Here is a 17,824-nt window from a genome sequence, read left to right on the forward strand (position 1 = left end):
ATCTCACACCTTCTGTATCCTTCCCGGGTTGCCCCTGTATCTCACAACTTCCGTATCCTGCCCTGCCTGTCCCTGAGGCTCACACTTTATGTATCCTGCCCAACTACTGTATGCGGACCTGTCTATCCCTGAGCCTGACACTGTCTGTGTTCTGATCTGGCAGACCCTGTATCTCACACCTTCTGTATCCTGACCTGGCTGTCCCTGAGTCTCACACCTTTTGTAACATGACCTGGCTGTCCCTGAGCCTCACACCTTCTGTATGCTGCAATGGCAGCTTCTATATCTCACATCCTCTCTGTTCTGTCCTGGCTGTACCTGTGTTATGGCTCTCCCTGAATCTCACACCTTCTGAATCCTGACCTGACTGTCCCTGAGTCTCACACCTTCTGTATCGTGACTTGTCTATCTGAGTCTCACACCGCCTGTGTCCTGACCTGGCTGTCCCTATGTCTCACACCTTCTGTATCCTGCCCGGGCTGCCTCTGTATCTCACACCTTCTGTATCCTAACCTGTCTGTCCTTGACTCTCACACTTTCTATATCCTGCCATGGCAGCTTCAATAGCATTTTTAGAGGGCCCTAAGAGGGATCAAATTGGTAGGGGCATCGCGACTAGGCGCACTGGAGAGGTCTGCAGCGCCTGGACACTGGGATATATGCAGACAGTCTCACTCTCAAGGGGAGGTTCAAACCTGACCCAACTGGAAAGGGGACGGTAGTGGAGCTCAGACCGGCATAAAGATATAGAGTAGGCCTGTTGATGCTCATGGGTGCGTTCATGTCCATCCGTCCTCAGGTTACAACTCATGCATGGTTGGTACGTAGCATATTGTGGACTACCTATCGCAGCTTGGGGATCTAGTCAGTTACACAAAACAGAATTGCGGCTGTGACATGCGCAGCGGACTGCATATTTCGCCGGACCGGATTAATGTAGTATGTCTTCCAAAGTTGTGTGGGTGCTGGGTCACTTGTTCGTGCGATGGGGCACTTACCGTTGGCAGCAGCTGCGTAAGTTGATGCTGGTGGACTTTGAGAGTGTCCTCCCTTTTGTTTGATTGTCGACGGGCCTTCAGATCGCACACATTCGCCAGCTGGTGGAAGACTCTGTGTGCCATGGGGGACTGCAGTTCCCAGACTTGGTTATCCTACATTTAGGAGGTATTGATATGTTTGGGCTGGGACACAGGGCCGCCAAGGACGCTCTGTTGTCAGGACTCGCCCAGTTGGGTATGAGGTTACCAAGATAACGTGGTCTCATAGTGCCATGGGGGCCAGGACTATGGTCAAGGGACTTTTTTAATGTTTCAGGTCAAGTGCCTTGAATGCCGGAATGGCCTAGCTGTGCCAGGGCAACATGGGGGTCGTAGGTCCCACTGCAGTGGTGTGCACATGTCTGTCTTGGACTCAGACTTGTGGATTCAGGGAGTGAAGTCACTTCCTGCCGGGGCCGGCAATGGAGGGCCTATTTAGGGCACCTTGCCCAGGCCCTCGTCCTCTCGTCTCTGCAGCGCCGGCCCCGTCTACAGTGGACTCCTGTGAATCTTCCACCCCCCCCCCCCCCATCCCTTAGAGTTAGAGCTTGGGAAGGTGTAGGAAGTTGAACTAAGGGTGGCGGTAAGGAGGCCACATAAATTGCCTTACATTGTTAAGGGGAGTCCTCCTGCATACTCCCTAGGCCAGCAGTGAGGGGGACAGATGGTAAGCTCACCCAAGAGAGAATGGAGACACCAGCTGGGGGCAAGGGCACCGGGTTCCAAGCTAGGGCATGGGGCTGCGGCCCCGGTTTATACCCTACGAGCCCCCTTGGGCAGCCTGGTGGTGGAGGGGTGAGCCCCTAGGGTGGTGGACAAGGACCAGAGGGCTGGGGCTCACCTCTCAAAGACGCAGGTGGGTTGCACCTTGCATGGTTCTCAGTTGGGGGGCGCGAGCCAGATGGCCCCCTAGTGCTGGAGCGATAGAGAACATTTTTTGTATATTAATGAAGTTATGTCATTTCTGCTTATGTGTTGGACCTGGCCCTTTTTGCAGGGTCATCCCTAAACTTTTTGCCTTCCTCCTGTATTTTTTCTGACCTGGTGTTGGCTGTTTTATGACTCTGGGCACCTTACCACTGCTGATCAGTGCTAAGGTGCATATGCTCTCCCTATGGTAAAATGTTAATGTTGATTGGTGTCCATGATTGGTTCATTTGGTTTACTGTCAGCCCCTAGTAAAGTGCACCAGGAGTGCCAGGGCTTGTAAATACAAATACCGCTGGTGGGCTTGCAGCACTGGTTGTGCCACCCACAGAAGCGGCCTAGTAAAATGTGTCTAGGATCTGCCACTGCAGAACCTGCGTGCAGTCTGGTACTGTCGCGCTGCCTGCGCAAGTGCACCCACTTGCCAGTCCCTAAACCTTCCCTTAACTACATATTAGTCACCCCTGTGGTAGGCCCAAGGGCAGGGTGCATTGTAGGCATAAGGTAGGACATGCCCTGATGTGTGTGGTATGTCCTAATAGTGAATTACAGCCATTTTCGTTTTTCACTATTGAAGGCTACCTGCTCTCCATAGGCCAGAATGGGCTGCTGGAATTACTACACGCTGTAATCCCAGTGGACTCATAGAGCATGGTAGAAAGTCATGTTTAGTACGCCTGAACTCAGAATAATAAAATACTTATTTTAGTAAAGTTTATTTTAATATCCTGCGTTTGTAAATACTACTTTTAGAAAGTTAGTATTTACTGACCTGGCCATTTCAGTCCGCCTCTGCTGTGTGTGTGTGTTCTGCCTAGTAACAGTAAAGGAGCAGGGCTGGAGAATTCCAGGAGACAGGCTGGCTGCCAGGTGGTGGGTAGAGAGATTACACCAGGATGGGTGCGAGGAGTACACCTTTGACTCTGAATAGACCTGTGCTCTGCCTCCACAATGCCGGCTCCGCCCCCTGTGGAGCGGCTGATGTCTCTGCCCTGCTGCTGAAAGGAAAGAGCAGAGTCACCACAACAAAGTGCTCCAAAACCAGACTGAGCCAGGCCCAGGCCCCCGGCGACAAAGAACAAAAGAATTGTGCTTTAAAAGAAGGAGCCTGGCTCCTAAGAAATCAGATCTTGTTTACGCCAAGACAAACCTCTGCCTGAAGGAGAAGGACCTGGAGAAGCTGAAGGAGGAATACTGTCTCTCTGCCTGAGAGACTGGCCTGCGGTGGGTGCCTGTCTGCGGGAAGGAGAGGAAAAGACTACAGAAAAAGACTTTGAATCAAGTTGTGCTGAACAATCTCCAAGGGCTTGCTTGTGAACTTGCCCCCTGATCTGCACCCCAGGAACAGTGGGCGCAACCTATCCCCCAGAAGAGGAGAAGTAGCTGGACGCAATCCTGTGACGCTGATCCCCAGAGAACCTGTGTGCCTCTCCCCCTTTCTCTACACCGCGACCTCTGCCACCTGGGACTACCACGAGCACCGCAAGGACCTGCCTACCTGGTCCAAGCACCGCAAGTACCAGCCCCTCCGAGCCGTAGCTCGCAACGCGGAGAAAGGCACCTGAAGGCCTGCGCACCGAGCCTTGGCGACCCTGTGCCGTCGAGATCACCGCCAGGCCCTGTGCACCCTTGTGATCAACTGAGAAGCCGATCGCGCTGCAACGCACTGAGAATTGCCCCGGGGCTGCTCTCCCCTCCTCTGCCCTTGGTCATGTGGCTAAGACCTTCTTCGGGTCCCCCACGAAGCACCGCCGCCCTCTGACAGCGAGGGACGACACCGCGACGTGGGACACCGCTCCGTGGAAACCCGAGGCCGCCGTGACCATCCCCGTGCAGAAAAAAAGGTATTTGTGGCTTTGCGCGCTAAAGTACGGCCAGTACTAACCTTCGTACGAGCCGTAACTGCCTTTCAACTACTTGTGCCTGGTGCGTGGTTCGAACCGTACTGCCTCTGAAGCCTCCCAGTTTAAGCTGTACCTGCCTTTCAACTGCTTGTGTCTGGTGCGTAGTTTGACTCGTACTGCCATTGCTCGCACCGTACGGGTGCTGCCGCCTGTGTACGGCGCGTCTCCTTCACTGTACGGACCGTACAGTATTGAAAAGCCTTGCCGGCGCTCACGCGGGAAGCGTGGGACTTGGCAAGCGAAGCTTGTTCGACGCGGACCTACGTAGGTACGGCCCGTCTGGTTCGAGGCCGGTAGACGCGTACCTCACGCGAGAAGCGTGAGAAACGGCACGACGTACTAGAAAAGCGGTACGAAACGTATCGGAAGCGCTACGGAGCGCACAAACCCCACAAAGAACTTATTTCAACTAGAACTGTGCCATTTTAAGAACTGTGGACTGCCTTTAAGCCTGTAAAGAGTAACTGGAGTAATATTCACCAAGAGAACTGTATTTGTGCAACCTGCCTGAAAGAAACCTTTTATATAAAGACTTCAATTTTTGCTAAATACAGCCTTGTGTCTTTATGTGGTGGGGTGGTGATTATTGTGTGGGACAACTTGAACGCTTAACCTAATGCCCTCTGGAATCTAGCCTGACTGCGCGCGCCACGTTACCTAGAGGGTGAGCAGGGGTTATTTTTAAAGAGGTGATCCTACGCCCTGACTTAGAGGAAAGGGTCCCTGCTTGTCGCAAGTGCATACCTGCGCCAACCAGAGACCCCGGATTCTAACATTATGGATTATGATGTTATGAACAACTTATACGTAAATATTATTTAGTGACCAAATTTGATAAATCCATATCGTAAGGAGTTTGAATCTTACTAATTATATACTGTCATGTTTATGTGTGATGGTTTGTAATAAACATGGCCTCTTATACCCGCAGCTCTTGTCATCATCTTGATTTGTGGGTTCTGATGGGGGCGGGCCGGGAATAACCTGGGGGGTCCGGGTCCTATACCTTTCCGGAGGAGGCCCAGAGTTCTGCCGCAGCTCAGTGATGCGCCGGGATCTGCAGCTGGGTTCAAACCTCTGCTCTGCAGCTTGCATGCTCATCACTGCAGCAGGTGCACTGTCCCATTGAGCTACCTAACTGGGCCTAGAACCTGTGCATTCAGGATGCTTGCAGATCTCTGCACTATTGGCATATCAGCCTCGGTACTGGACGGTTCAGACATTTCTGGAGCAGGCGCATTAATCCACTGAGCTCTCTTACTGGGACCCCTGTGTAATCCAGCGTTGAGTCAGATCTCTGCGGCAGTCGCGTTCACCCCTCACATGCATTGCAGGGAGTCCAGCCTATGAGCTGCATGGTACCCCCGGCTCTCCGCAGCAGGCGCGTTAGCCTTGAGGGCTACCCTGCTGCCTGATACAGATGTTAGGCCCCGCCCCCTCTCATTAGTGTGCTGGCAGCCCCCACGGCCAGGCAGGAGAGGCGCTGGCTGGCGCTGTTCAACAGATTGGCGGAAGGTACTGCACTCTGCCATCAATATTCAGCCCCCCCCCCCCCACCTCCCGGGCCCCTCCCCCCCGCCCTCCACCGTCGCTGAGGCAGCGGAGAGCCCGTACCGCGCCTCCGCAGTGCTGATCTGTGGCGCGCATCCACCGAGGGAGGCAGCACCCCTTTTTATTCCGCACCTCCCCCACCCGTGTCAGTCCTCCACCCCCCAGGACCCCCCCTTCCCAGGCTTGGATTTACGTGTCTGGCTGGAGCCCCCATCCCCGGTATCCCTTGGGTACCATCTGCGTCTGTATCGGAATTGGAGGGGAACATTGAAAAGGGGGTGGGCTGATTTGCGTGCCAGCAGGCATCGACCCCCACCTGTCCGATCCGTACAGCCACCTCCATCGGCCTTTAACATCGGCGGCACCGTCTCCAGATCCCGCCCCTCGCTGGCGGCAGGATGGTGATTGGCGTGAAGTGGGGGGTCCCGAGCATGCTCGGACCCCGGCAGCCGGACCCCACCCAGCTGGGGTGAGCGGATGGATAACTGAGGCGAGCGTTGAGGATTATTTTTGGGGCCCCCCACCCTCAGGCGTAGAGTTGGGGGGCCAAGTGCAGAGTTAGTGGGATTGCGGAGCCCCCTTGAGGGGTCACCCCCTCTGGAGCCCCTGGCACCCCACCGCCGCCATGGGATGCAATATGTGCGTCATGCAGAAGCCGGAGGAACAGTACAAGGTGATGCTGCAGGTAAGAGCGCGGGAGGGGGCGGGGAGCCGTCGTCCTTGGTTACAGCACCCCCCCCCCCCCCTGGTGCGGTGGGGTTGGCGGCTCCGTGGGACGGAGCTGTGCAAATGGAAGATTATATTATATTACATTACATGAAGGCCACGCGGGGCAGGGTCGCGAGCCTTGCACCGGCTGCGTGTAGATTGGCACAGCCTGGTTACCCCAGGCGCCCACACCGCCCCCCCGCATTGTCCCAGGGACTGCACCCACAATGCCCTGTCAGCAGTTTGGAGAGCACACCTGCACCTGTGTTTACAGAGGGCAGCGGCGCCTCCAGGGAGGTGCTGCGACAGAGCCTCTGTCCCCCATACCTGGGGAGGGAGGGGGCGTGCCAAGGTGCGCAGCCGGTGCGTGCCGGCATGGGTGCGAGGGGAGACCCCCCTGGCGGGCACATGCATGTACGTATAGAGAGAGGTCTTCAGGGGTTGCGTGGCACCGGTCCCGGGCACTTCAAGGTTTGGTGCCTTTTATTGAACTAACTGAAAATAAAAAAGACGAGAGAGAGAACAGCAGGGAGGGGAGGAAAGAGCGGTGTCCGTAGCAATAGAGAGACACGGAAGGGATGGGGGGGGGGGGGTGAAAGAAAAACATGCAGAAGGGATGGGGGGGGTGATAGAAAAACATGCAGAGAGGAAGGGATGGGATGAAGGAAAAACATGCAGAGAGGAAGGGATGGGGGGGGTGATAGAAAAACATGCAGAGAGGAAGGGATGGGATGAAGGAAAAACATGCAGAGAGGAAGGGATGGGATGAAGGAAAAACATGCAGAGAGGAAGGGATGGGGGTCTGAGATATATATATATATATATATATATATATATATATATATATATATATATATATATAGAGAGAGAGAGAGAGAGAGATAGAGAATACCTGTGTGTGTGAGGTTTATTGTGGGTGTGTGAGGGTGATTGTGGAGTTTGAGATGTACACAGGAGTGGACAGGCAGGACGCAGAGTGGGGGGGGAGAGGGGTCGACAGAAAGAATATGTATATATAGAGAGAGTGAACGGGGTCTTGACGTTTGAGATCTATAGATAGACACAGGCATCGGCAGACAGACAGAGGTGGAGACACAGGATGGTGGAGAGAGGGAACAGAGGAAACAACAGGAGAGAAGGCGGTGGAGAGAGCCGTGAAGAACAATAGAAAGAGAACTGGGAACAGATGGACAGACAGAGCGTGGCCTGGATTAAGAGATCAACAAATGCAGGGCGAACAAGGGAGGTGGGGAGAGAGCAAAGGGGTCGAGAGAGGCACAGATGCACATGTTTATACACACACATACATATATATATATATATATACGCACATATATAAGAACTCACGTTTGCTTTGTGCAGAACACAATACAAACTACACTACCTGTGTTGCTCATGGTTCTTTATTGAGGCAGCCCTCCTCACAGCATGGCTCCACACAGCCGCAATCCACCCGCACGTAAGAGTGGACACAGGCGGGTGGACACCTCACAAATGGCTGCATGATGTGTGAGCTGGGACTGGTGAGGCATTTAAAACACATAACCACACACACAGCAGCCTCGCTGTTCTCATTCCGAGACCGGGAGGGGGGGTTGTGGAGGTTTGCATTATACGATGTGTGTGTGTGTGCGCGCACACGTGTGTGTGTGTGTGTGACTATGCAGATGCTGGGAGTGTATTATGCGACTTCTTACCAGCATTGAGGGTACTCACAAGTCATGAGTCACGAGAAGTGAAGTCTCGAGTGCCCCAGAGTGAGTCTGACGCCCCTGCCCTCCCTCTACAAGGGTTGTACATGCCCGATTGCCCTTCATAGATACCCAGGTATGTTTAATGCCAGGCTGGTTTTGCCTATGCAGCAAAGGTATTTACATTTACCAGAACACAAGGGGTTAAACCTGGGCAGTGAGATACCATCGCAATAACTAGGCCTTGTGAGTTCCACATCTGGCTGTTCTGTTCTGTAAACATGAAGCCAACATGCAAACTACGAGGCATGAAGCCGTGTTTCCTGACGTCAGTAGCCATGAACTGCAGTCATAACATGGGATTTGACGTCACACTGTAGTAATAAATGTGTAAGTTTGTTTTATTACTGAACACTCGTTCCGAACTGCATGTGTATATGGGCTATTTGGGACACATTTATTTTCACTGGCATGGTGCACGCTGAACACAGTCTCATGCACACACACACACACACACACACATATTCTCTCTCACATACACACGCACGCACGCACACAAAAACACACACACATATGCTCTCTCACATACACTATCATGAATGCACGTACACAAACACTCACACACACATATTCCCGCTCTCCTCCACACGCACACAAGAGCACACACACATAAACACACACACACACACACACATATTCTCTCTCTCCTCCACACGCACACAAGAGCACACACACATAAACACACACTCACACACACACACACACACACATATTCTCTCTCACATACGCACACACAAACACACACACATATGCTCTCTCACATACACTCTCATGAATGCACGTACACAAACACTCACACACACACATATTCCCGCTCTCCTCCACACGCACACACTCACACACACACATAAACACACACTCACACACACACATATTCTCTCTCTCTCTGACACACACACACTATATTTGTGAGCGCTTTTCTTGTACACATAGCAGTGAAATAAAGGCCGACCTTTAATAGGAAGGAGTTGTTACTTCATGACTATGACATCATTCACGTGATATATGGATTATTCCACCTGGCCAATATTTGACCTGCTCCCCCTCCCTCTGGGGAATGAGTCTGTGAGGACCACAGTGCGGTCAGATAATGACCGCCCCAAACCATTCTACAGGGCGCAAGCAATGCCCATTGTTTAATTAGAAACCTCTGCATCAAAGGGAACCACAACCTGCACATTGTTATTGCAATCGGGGCCTATTGTTAGCTGAACAATGCAAGGACAGCTTCAAAATGTGGGATTTCCACAGACCTAATGTGCGTTTTAGTAAAGCAAAGGTTCGTTCCTAAACCCTGCATTCTTAACTGAGTAAATCTTGTTCTCTCCTTTCTCCTCCAGCCAATCAAATGGCGAAACACAGCATTTCACTAACCTTTCCTTTTCACTAAGCATTTCCCTCTTGGAAAAACACATTTATTGTGCTAAGTGCATGATAATAAACGTAAAATACAAACTCAACAGGTGATGTGTAGTTATGATCCGCAACTACCGTTTCGTTAGATTTTAACATTTACCAACCACTCGGCCTTCAGCCGAGAGGTCCATGAGGTGTGTTAGAGCCCTTCCACGGGAAGATAGCTCCCTATAAGTCAGCTGTTACGTATCCTATAGACGACGGATGATGGATGGATAGGGTTGCACACATGGAGATGGTCACATGATTTTAAAAGATAGATAGACAGACAGACAGACAGACAGACAGACAGACAGACAGACAGACAGACAGACAGACAGATAGATAGATAGATAGATAGATAGATAGATAGATAGATAGATAGATAGATAGTTAGATAGATAGATAGATAGATAGATAGATAGATAGATAGATAGATAGATAGATAGATAGATAGATAGATAGATAGATAGATAGATAGATAGATAGATAGATAGATAGATAGATAGATAGATAGATAGATAGACATAGACACTGAGTTACGAAAACCAGAGTTCGATAAGAGACTTGCCGAGGGGCGTGGCTGGGAAGAGACAGCAGCATGCTATGTGACGGTGAGAGTTGGGTCGAGCATCAGAAGGTAACCAGGGAGAGTCTGAGCACTGAACACATGAACAAATAGCTTCAGCCTGGCTCGTGAAAGCCCGTAGTAAGGTCAAGGTAGAGGCTTACAACATGTAACAGCTGACCCCTGGCCAGTCCTTTCCTGACATGGAGCATTGTCTGAGGCTAGAAGATGAAGGAGCCATGCTCTTCAAAGATCACGTATGCCCAGTGTGAGGGACAGGAAAGTGCACTGCTATGACCTGCCCTCACCCTGTGGTTCACAAGCATCTTCCCACCCAAGGGCCTTGACTCACCACAGACCACAGACCATAGACCACGAACCTCAACCAACGGGTAAAGGCGATTAGCGTGTCTGGAGGGAAGTGGTACAACTCGAGGTGACCTTGTGTACTTTGTGCTTCTTGCCAGGCCCCAGAAGTGGTCTCAGGGTGGAACTCTGCTGCTGGAACCCTTACAGTCAATGGAGTGTGTTGGCCAACCAGTGTTGGCCAACCGTATTTTGAGTGTCCCTCAATGTATGTAGAGTGGACAAGTGTAACTCGGTGAACAGGTTTTGGATCAGGACTCCTGACGGCCTGCCATATGATGGAAGGGAAGCCCACAAGGGGACTTCGGATCACCTGTCCCATGCCTGACTGTCGCCTCCAGGACTTGGGGCGTTGCGGCGGCCAAGAAGATAACTGGGCAGATCGTAAGGAGGTCTCATGTTCCAAGCTTTGGAGCAGCAGCAGTCTTATTTTCCTCAAACACAAAGCGCAGGGTGGCTCCTGAAACTGTCTGTGTCAATCCTTTCTATAGATCGGGCTAGTGAAATAGGGCTGTAGGAAATAGGGTGATTTATCACTTTAAATTTTGCAAAATGTAATGTCTTTTTCAGAGGGACCTGACCTGGCCGTTTGGACTGGTTAGTTCCTTGTGGAGTAGGACTTAGTCTGGTTGGCATATGGTTGGTCCCTATCGGGACACGCACCCAATGAAACTACGAACGCCAGTAACTTTGATCAATCAAGAACTCTTAGTATAGAGTAATTTTTAAATTTTTATGTGGACCTTATAACTAAGGCTCCCACTTCTCCATTTTTACTGATTTTTACAGATAAATGCAGTCCAAAAATAGTGCATTTCCCACCTGTGTTTATTTTTAAAAGCAGACAAATGCAGATCATTGGGTCCCCTTTGGGTCCCTCCACGCTGCCAGTCATGAATTCCAGGCCAACAGCTGCGCAGATTGTCAACAGAGAGAGTTTAAAAAACAGGACGAGTCTCTTTAAATACCTGCATGCCTCAATTTATACTTGTTGAATAATGCTTACACATTTTCATGTGGGTGCATTGTTTTATAATATTTGGCTTTGTAATGTTCTCAAACCAACCAGGCATGGAAATATGAGTGTGCATTTATCAGTTCAGTTCAGTTCAGTTCAGTTCATAAACTTTATTCGGGTAGCTTAGTACCCATAAAAGCACAGCATCATAGCAAATTAAGTGACAAGCGGAGAGTTTAGAAATACATGGCAATGAGAAAATTTACAATGATATAACCATAGCATTTTGGTGAAGTAGATTACAAGTTAAAAAGAACTTCATTGGTAATAAATAAATGAATGACTATCATATAAAACATTATGTCATCCTACAGTTGTGCAAAGATAATCAGTCATAATAAAATCTCAGGGGTCGGACATGGTCTTACGTGTTCTGGTAGCGATTCTCAAAAATGTACTTGTACGAAAAATCAACTCTTGGTCAGCCAGAGAGACTAAACATGAGTAAGCATTATCCAAGCTAATGGGCTTTCTCTTTTAAAAAAATGGATATAAAAGCCACTTTATGTATTTTATATAATGCTTACGGAAAAATAAAAAGTGTAAAATTGATTGGCCACTCACCCCATCACAAGGGCATGGTACGTGATCGAGGTTAGGGTGGTAGCCAAGGGGAAACACAGTGCAAATCTGACAGTTCCTGCTCTTAAGCGGAATAGTGGGCTTCTTTCCCAATGACTCATGCGTAGGGTGAGATCTATAGGTAGGGGATGCTGATACTGTTCAATAGACACGTAGCTAAGAACAGAAGATTTCTTAGCTTCCAATCCAATCCTTTCTATGTTATATACAGAGTAGAGGGCATCTCTTAACTCCTTTTTAGACACAGTTTCATCTGTGCTTGGGTTTAAAAAGATACATTCTTTGTTGACACTGCGCAAGCTTTGGTGCACTCCACTCAACCAAGGAATATTCATCCCTTTCTCACACATAACGCTGTCATTAATAATCTCTCTGGTAGGGGAGGCGGCCTGGTTCTTCCATACTGATAACCAAAAAAGAGCAGGTCGAGCACGTATAAAGTCCGATATAAAATTAAGATTAAGTTCTCTGTGGCAAATTTATTGTGGGGTAGAGATTGGGATACCCAGCAGTTTCCTGCATAACCTATGTTCTTCCTGCTGAATGCAGGAACTGTTTGCAATACCCCAAATCTCAGCCCCATAAGTGGCCACAGGGAAGCACTGTAATGTAAAAAAAATTTGGATGGCTAAAATGGCGCCAGTGGTCTTTGGGCGGGGGAGGCTAAGGATTGAATTGGTGGCCTTTGAGAACTTGCTCCTGGAGTGAGCAAGATGCTCAGTCCAGGAGCCGTTGGCAGCAAAGACCAACCCAAGATAAGGAAATGTGCGGGTGCTTGTCAATTTCTGGCTACCCACTGCAATAGAACTTAGCTATCGCTTCCCAGGACCACAGGACATTAAAAATGATTTTTTAAAATTAACACATAGATCCAGGCTATCCATATACCTGACAAAAGTCTGTACTAAAATACGCAGGGATTTCGGAGTGCGGCCTATGAGGACTGCATCGTCTGCGTAAAGTAACTCGGGAAGAGTTTTCACATTGATTATGGGAACATCATGAGTCGAGGTTTTTAGCGAGTTATTCAGCCCATTAATGTAGATAATGAAAAGGAGGGGGGCCAAGACACAACCCTGTCTGACCCCCATTCCTACCTTAATGGCTCCCAAAACCTCTCCTCCCATGCCGATCCTCACCTGCACCTGGAGGTCTTTATGAAGGTACGCTAGAAAGTGTACCAAAGGCTCATCCAGCCCATATACCAAAAGGATTGTCCAAAGCTTTGACCTATTAACAAGGTCAAATGCTGAGGACAAATCCATGAAGGCCAGATAGACCGGGGACTTCCGTGCGATGGTATGTTTCCCAATAACCAAATTGAGGTTGAGACGTTGTTCATTTGTGCCCACCTTGCTACGGAAGCCTAACTGACAGGGCTCTAAGATACCATTTCCCTCTGTCCAGGTTAAGATCTTATTATACACAACTCTTCCCAATATTTTTAGAGGATTGTTGATTAGCGAGATCAGCCTATAATTACTAGGCTGGGACCGATCCCCTTTTTTAAAAATTGGAACTATGATATTCTTGGCCCACGTATCAGGTAGCATAGCGTGGGTTAGACTATTAAAAACATTCAGAAGAAACGGGGCCCAGGAGTCTGGTTTCCATTTTATTAAATCGATTGGCAGCCCATCTGGGTATTTGCTTTGTTCCCAATGCTCTGAAGGATGGCCTCTTCGACTTCAGAGATGGTTAGCTCTATGGTGGTAAGTGGGCCATGGTCATATTGATCTGTCTCTGATTGAGGGGTAGCATACATTTTTGAAGAAATGATTTTCCCCAGACTCACTAGAGATATTGCAGCTGATGGGGTTTAATAACTGGCCCATCGATCGAAGGTCCCTTACTTACATTTTCATGTGGGTGCATTGTTTTATAATATTTGGCTTTGTAATGTTCTCAAACCAACCAGGCATGGAAGTATGAGTGTGCATTTATCAGTTAAATAAATGTGGGAAAATATTTGTTTACAAAACTCAAAATAAATATAGGTAAATACTAATAAGAGGGCCCAAAAACAAATGTGGATAAATACAGATTGAAATGTTAAAACATACATAAATATAACCGGGAGCCCTTTTTTAATAACAAATTGATATGCTGGATCAACTGAACAAGCCTTAAAAAGAGGTGAACAGAATCCATTTGAGCTATTCGAAAGAAAGGTGACAAGCTACCTGTATCTGTACACTTTTAGGTTACTTACTAGTAATCAGATTTGAATGATATACAACTATTATCGATTTCTCATGCATGCCCAAACTGTAGAGAACGGAACAGGGAATAAAAACAGAAAGAAAAGGAGAGCTTTTATATTTAGAAATTAAAAACAGTTGGGGCAGGTCTTAAACAGATAAAGAATTTCATGCCAAGCTTCAAATTGCATCTCCACATAAGCAGGTGAAGTCTGAATCTAGGGGAACCAGTTAAATACACATACCCTAAGTTGCTGTACTGTGGCCTGTAGAAAACTTATCACCTCCTAAAAATATTTGAGCTAATTGAACCCTCCTACCCTGATAAACCACAGGATTGGAATTTAAAAATCTATTCTAGTACCCCAAGTGTTATAATACCAAGAGAATACGCCTGGAAACTCTCCTTTGTTTACCTTGTCAATGAGTATAGGGTGACCTTTGATCTAGTGACTATATCCTTGAACATGCTGTGCCCTCTTTGTTGCTTCTGAATGAAGAATCAATTTGGTCCCGGTGTCTCTGTCTCTTGTCTATTACGATAATATTAAACACAAGAAAACTGTACCACAGGCAATGAGTGAAGGCTCTTGGTGCATTGAATCAAGACTTCATTACCTGACTTTGAAAAACATTGGTTTAAATTATCAGGTACACCCAGGCACAGGAGTAAAACTATCCCTTATTCCTCTTGTCAATTGGTGACGATATAAATGTTTGACCTGTTGGTCATATCCTTGCAAATATAATGCAATATTTGCTGCTTCTGAATGAGCATTTACATTGGCATCTCACTACTGTATCATATGAAAAAATATTTTTTATATTACTTGTAAATTTATATTAAATTCACGCGCGACTAATTGAGCACAACTAAAACCCTGTCCTTAACTAAAGACGAACATGGTGGTTCTGATCTTTGCAGAGGTTAATACTTGGGTGGGTACTCTGGAATACAAAATATGCCTTTTATAACTTAAGAATTTGGTTTGTATCAAGTAAACATTTAAGTTGGTTTAATAATTTATTTAACCATACCCGTGTTGAAAATACGTTTTAAAGAGCTTTTGAAATAATTCAGAACGCAATCCAGCAAATTACAGATTGTGTAGAAGATGTCATGTGAGTACACACCAATCCCCGGGGCCTATAATGAGAATGTTAAGATCTGATATATATTTTCTAAAATAATTACCATTTTCCAAAATAATGAAAATAGTTTTTCTTGCCTTATAATTTACAACTGCCTTCTCATGGGCTACAAGAACAAGCCAGGGATGGCATAGTAAACATTCATTGTATCTGTCTGTGAAGATTCTGGTTAATAATGTATGTAATTGCTCCAGTACAAAATGAATTGATATAAGTAAATGTTGTTCTGCTAAGAGAGCTGTGTAGTTTTTGTAAAATTTAAATTCCACAGATTTGAGGCACGGCACACTGAAGTTTGCTTAGGTACAGCAGTTGTTAAATGTAATAGGAACACCCCATTGAAAGAATAGTTGTTCCCAAAGTGGTCACACCCATAAAGAGGATTTGGGACTTCTTAGCAAAGCTTTTGCTTTTATTTGCAATATGAAGGTAGTTAATATCTTATCTTATTTGATTGAACAAGTGTTCACCCATTGAATTTTAATTTTAGATGCCTGTTAAACAATTTGCAACCATAGTCTGACTTGTATTTATATATTATTTATCTGCCGTCATAACTTAAAGACATTATTTATTTTTTTTAAAAAAAGCTTGATGTAGTGTTAATCTTGAGCACTAGAATTAATTGAAAGTGAATGCCGGTAAACATCTCAAACATCGGTACTATCTGCCTTACGCGCTTGGGATGATTGAGTATTTGGTATATTTAGACTGACTCCCATTCATACTCTTTATCAAATATATGGCATAGAAGGGAATATATGGGTGGAAACCATTAACCTTATAAAACTACACAAGAGGTTATGAGCCAGACTGATTGGCAGGCCCCTCCCACAATGAATTGGTTTCAGATCTACATGTGCCATATGTATGTAAAGAATGACTTGGTTTCAGATCTACATGTGCCGTATGTATGTAAAGAATGACTTGGTTTCAGATCTACATGTGCAGCATGTATGTAAAGAATTAATTGGTTTCATATCTATATGTGGTGTATGTAAAGAATGACTTGGTTTCAGATCTACATGTGGCGTATGTATTAAAGAATGACTTGGTTTCAGATCTACATGTGCAGCATGTATGTAAAGAATTAATTGGTTTCAGATCTATATGTAAAGAATGATTTGGTTTCAGAGCTACATGTGCTGCATGTATGTAAAGAATGACTTGGTTTCAGATCTACATGTGCCGTATGTATGTAAAGAATGACTTGGTTTCAGATCTACATGTGCAGCATGTATGTAAAGAATTAATTGGTTTCAGATCTATATGTGGTGTATGTAAAGAATTATTTGATTTCAGATCTACATGTGCTGCATGTATGTTAATAATGAATTGGTTTCAGATCTACATGTACCGTATGTATGTAAAGAATGACTTGGGTTCAAATCTACATGTGATGTGTGTATAGAAATAATGACTTGGTTTCAGATCTACATGTGCAGCATGTATGTAAAGAATTACTTGGTTTCAGATCTATATGTGGTGTATGTAAAGAATGACTTGGTTTCAGATCTACATGTGGCGTATGTATTAAAGAATGACTTGGTTTCAGATCTACATGTGCAGCATGTATGTAAAGAATTAATTGGTTTCAGATCTATATGTGGTGTATGTAAAGAATGATTTGGTTTAAGATATACATGTGCTGCATGTATGTAAAGAATGACTTAGTTTCAGATCTACATGTGCCGTATGTATGTAAAGAATGACTTGGTTTCAGATCTACATGTGCAGCATGTATGTAAAGAATTAATCGGTTTCAGATCTATATGTGGTGTATGTAAAGAATGCGGTACAAAAGGGGGTGGTGATGGACGGAGCCTCAGAACCAATCAAACACTCACACCCAGTCAACAGATCTGGGTTTGATCCATCACCGTTCTTTAGCCCACTCTGCCACCCCAGTTCAGACATGGCCATATGCAAATCAGTCTGACCCTGTGCCTAATGGGAACAGTCCAGCCCGAACTGCCAAGCCATGCCATCCCTGGACCGGAAACAAGCTTCCTAGGACCGGTTTCTGGCATTTCAGCCGTCTTCAGCCAGGCTTGCTTGAATCCAGTGGCAAAGTGAGCAAGGGACTCACGTCTGAGCATACCCTGCCAACTTATGGCGAACAAAGCGGTACAAAAGGGGGTGGTGATGGACGGAGCATCAGAACCAATCAAACACTCACACCCAGTCAACAGATCTGGGTTTGATCCATCACCGTTCTTTAGCCCACTCTGCCACCCCAGTTCAGACATGGCCATATGCAAATCAGTCTGACCCTGTGCCTTGGTTTCAGATCTACATGTTCCGTATGTATGTAAAGAATGACTTGGTTTCAGATCTACATGTGCAGCATGTATGTAAAGAATTAGTTGGTTTTAGATCTATATGTGGTGTATGTAAAGAATGACTTGGTTTCAGATCTACATGTGGCGTATGTATTAAAGAATGACTTGGTTTCAGATCTACATGTGCAGCATGTATGTAAAGAATTAATTGGTTTCAGATCTATATGTAAAGAATGATTTGGTTTCAGATCTACATGTGCTGCATGTAGGTAAAGAATGACTTAGTTTCAGATCTACATGTGCCGTATGTATGTAAAGAATGACTTGGTTTCAGATCTACATGTGCAGCATGTATGTAAATAATGAATTGGTTTCAGATCTA

The 17,824-nt window shown here is 46.6% G+C and overlaps 1 protein-coding gene across 1 annotated transcript in view; it reads left to right on the plus strand.

Annotated features, from left to right (window-relative positions):
• The first annotated feature begins 5,469 nt into the window (after positions 1-5,469).
• PDZD4 (PDZ domain containing 4) overlaps positions 5,470-17,824 on the plus strand; it is a 391,499-nt gene continuing 379,144 nt past the window's right edge. Inside the window, exon 1 of the mRNA XM_085629776.1 lies at positions 5,470-6,104. Coding sequence (XP_085485902.1) covers positions 6,045-6,104 — 60 coding nt within the window. The 5' untranslated portion in view covers positions 5,470-6,044. The remainder of the gene's footprint in view (positions 6,105-17,824) is intronic.

This window comes from Triturus cristatus, chromosome 10, assembly GCF_964204655.1.
Source record: "Triturus cristatus chromosome 10, aTriCri1.1, whole genome shotgun sequence".
Taxonomy (NCBI): domain Eukaryota; kingdom Metazoa; phylum Chordata; class Amphibia; order Caudata; family Salamandridae; genus Triturus; species Triturus cristatus.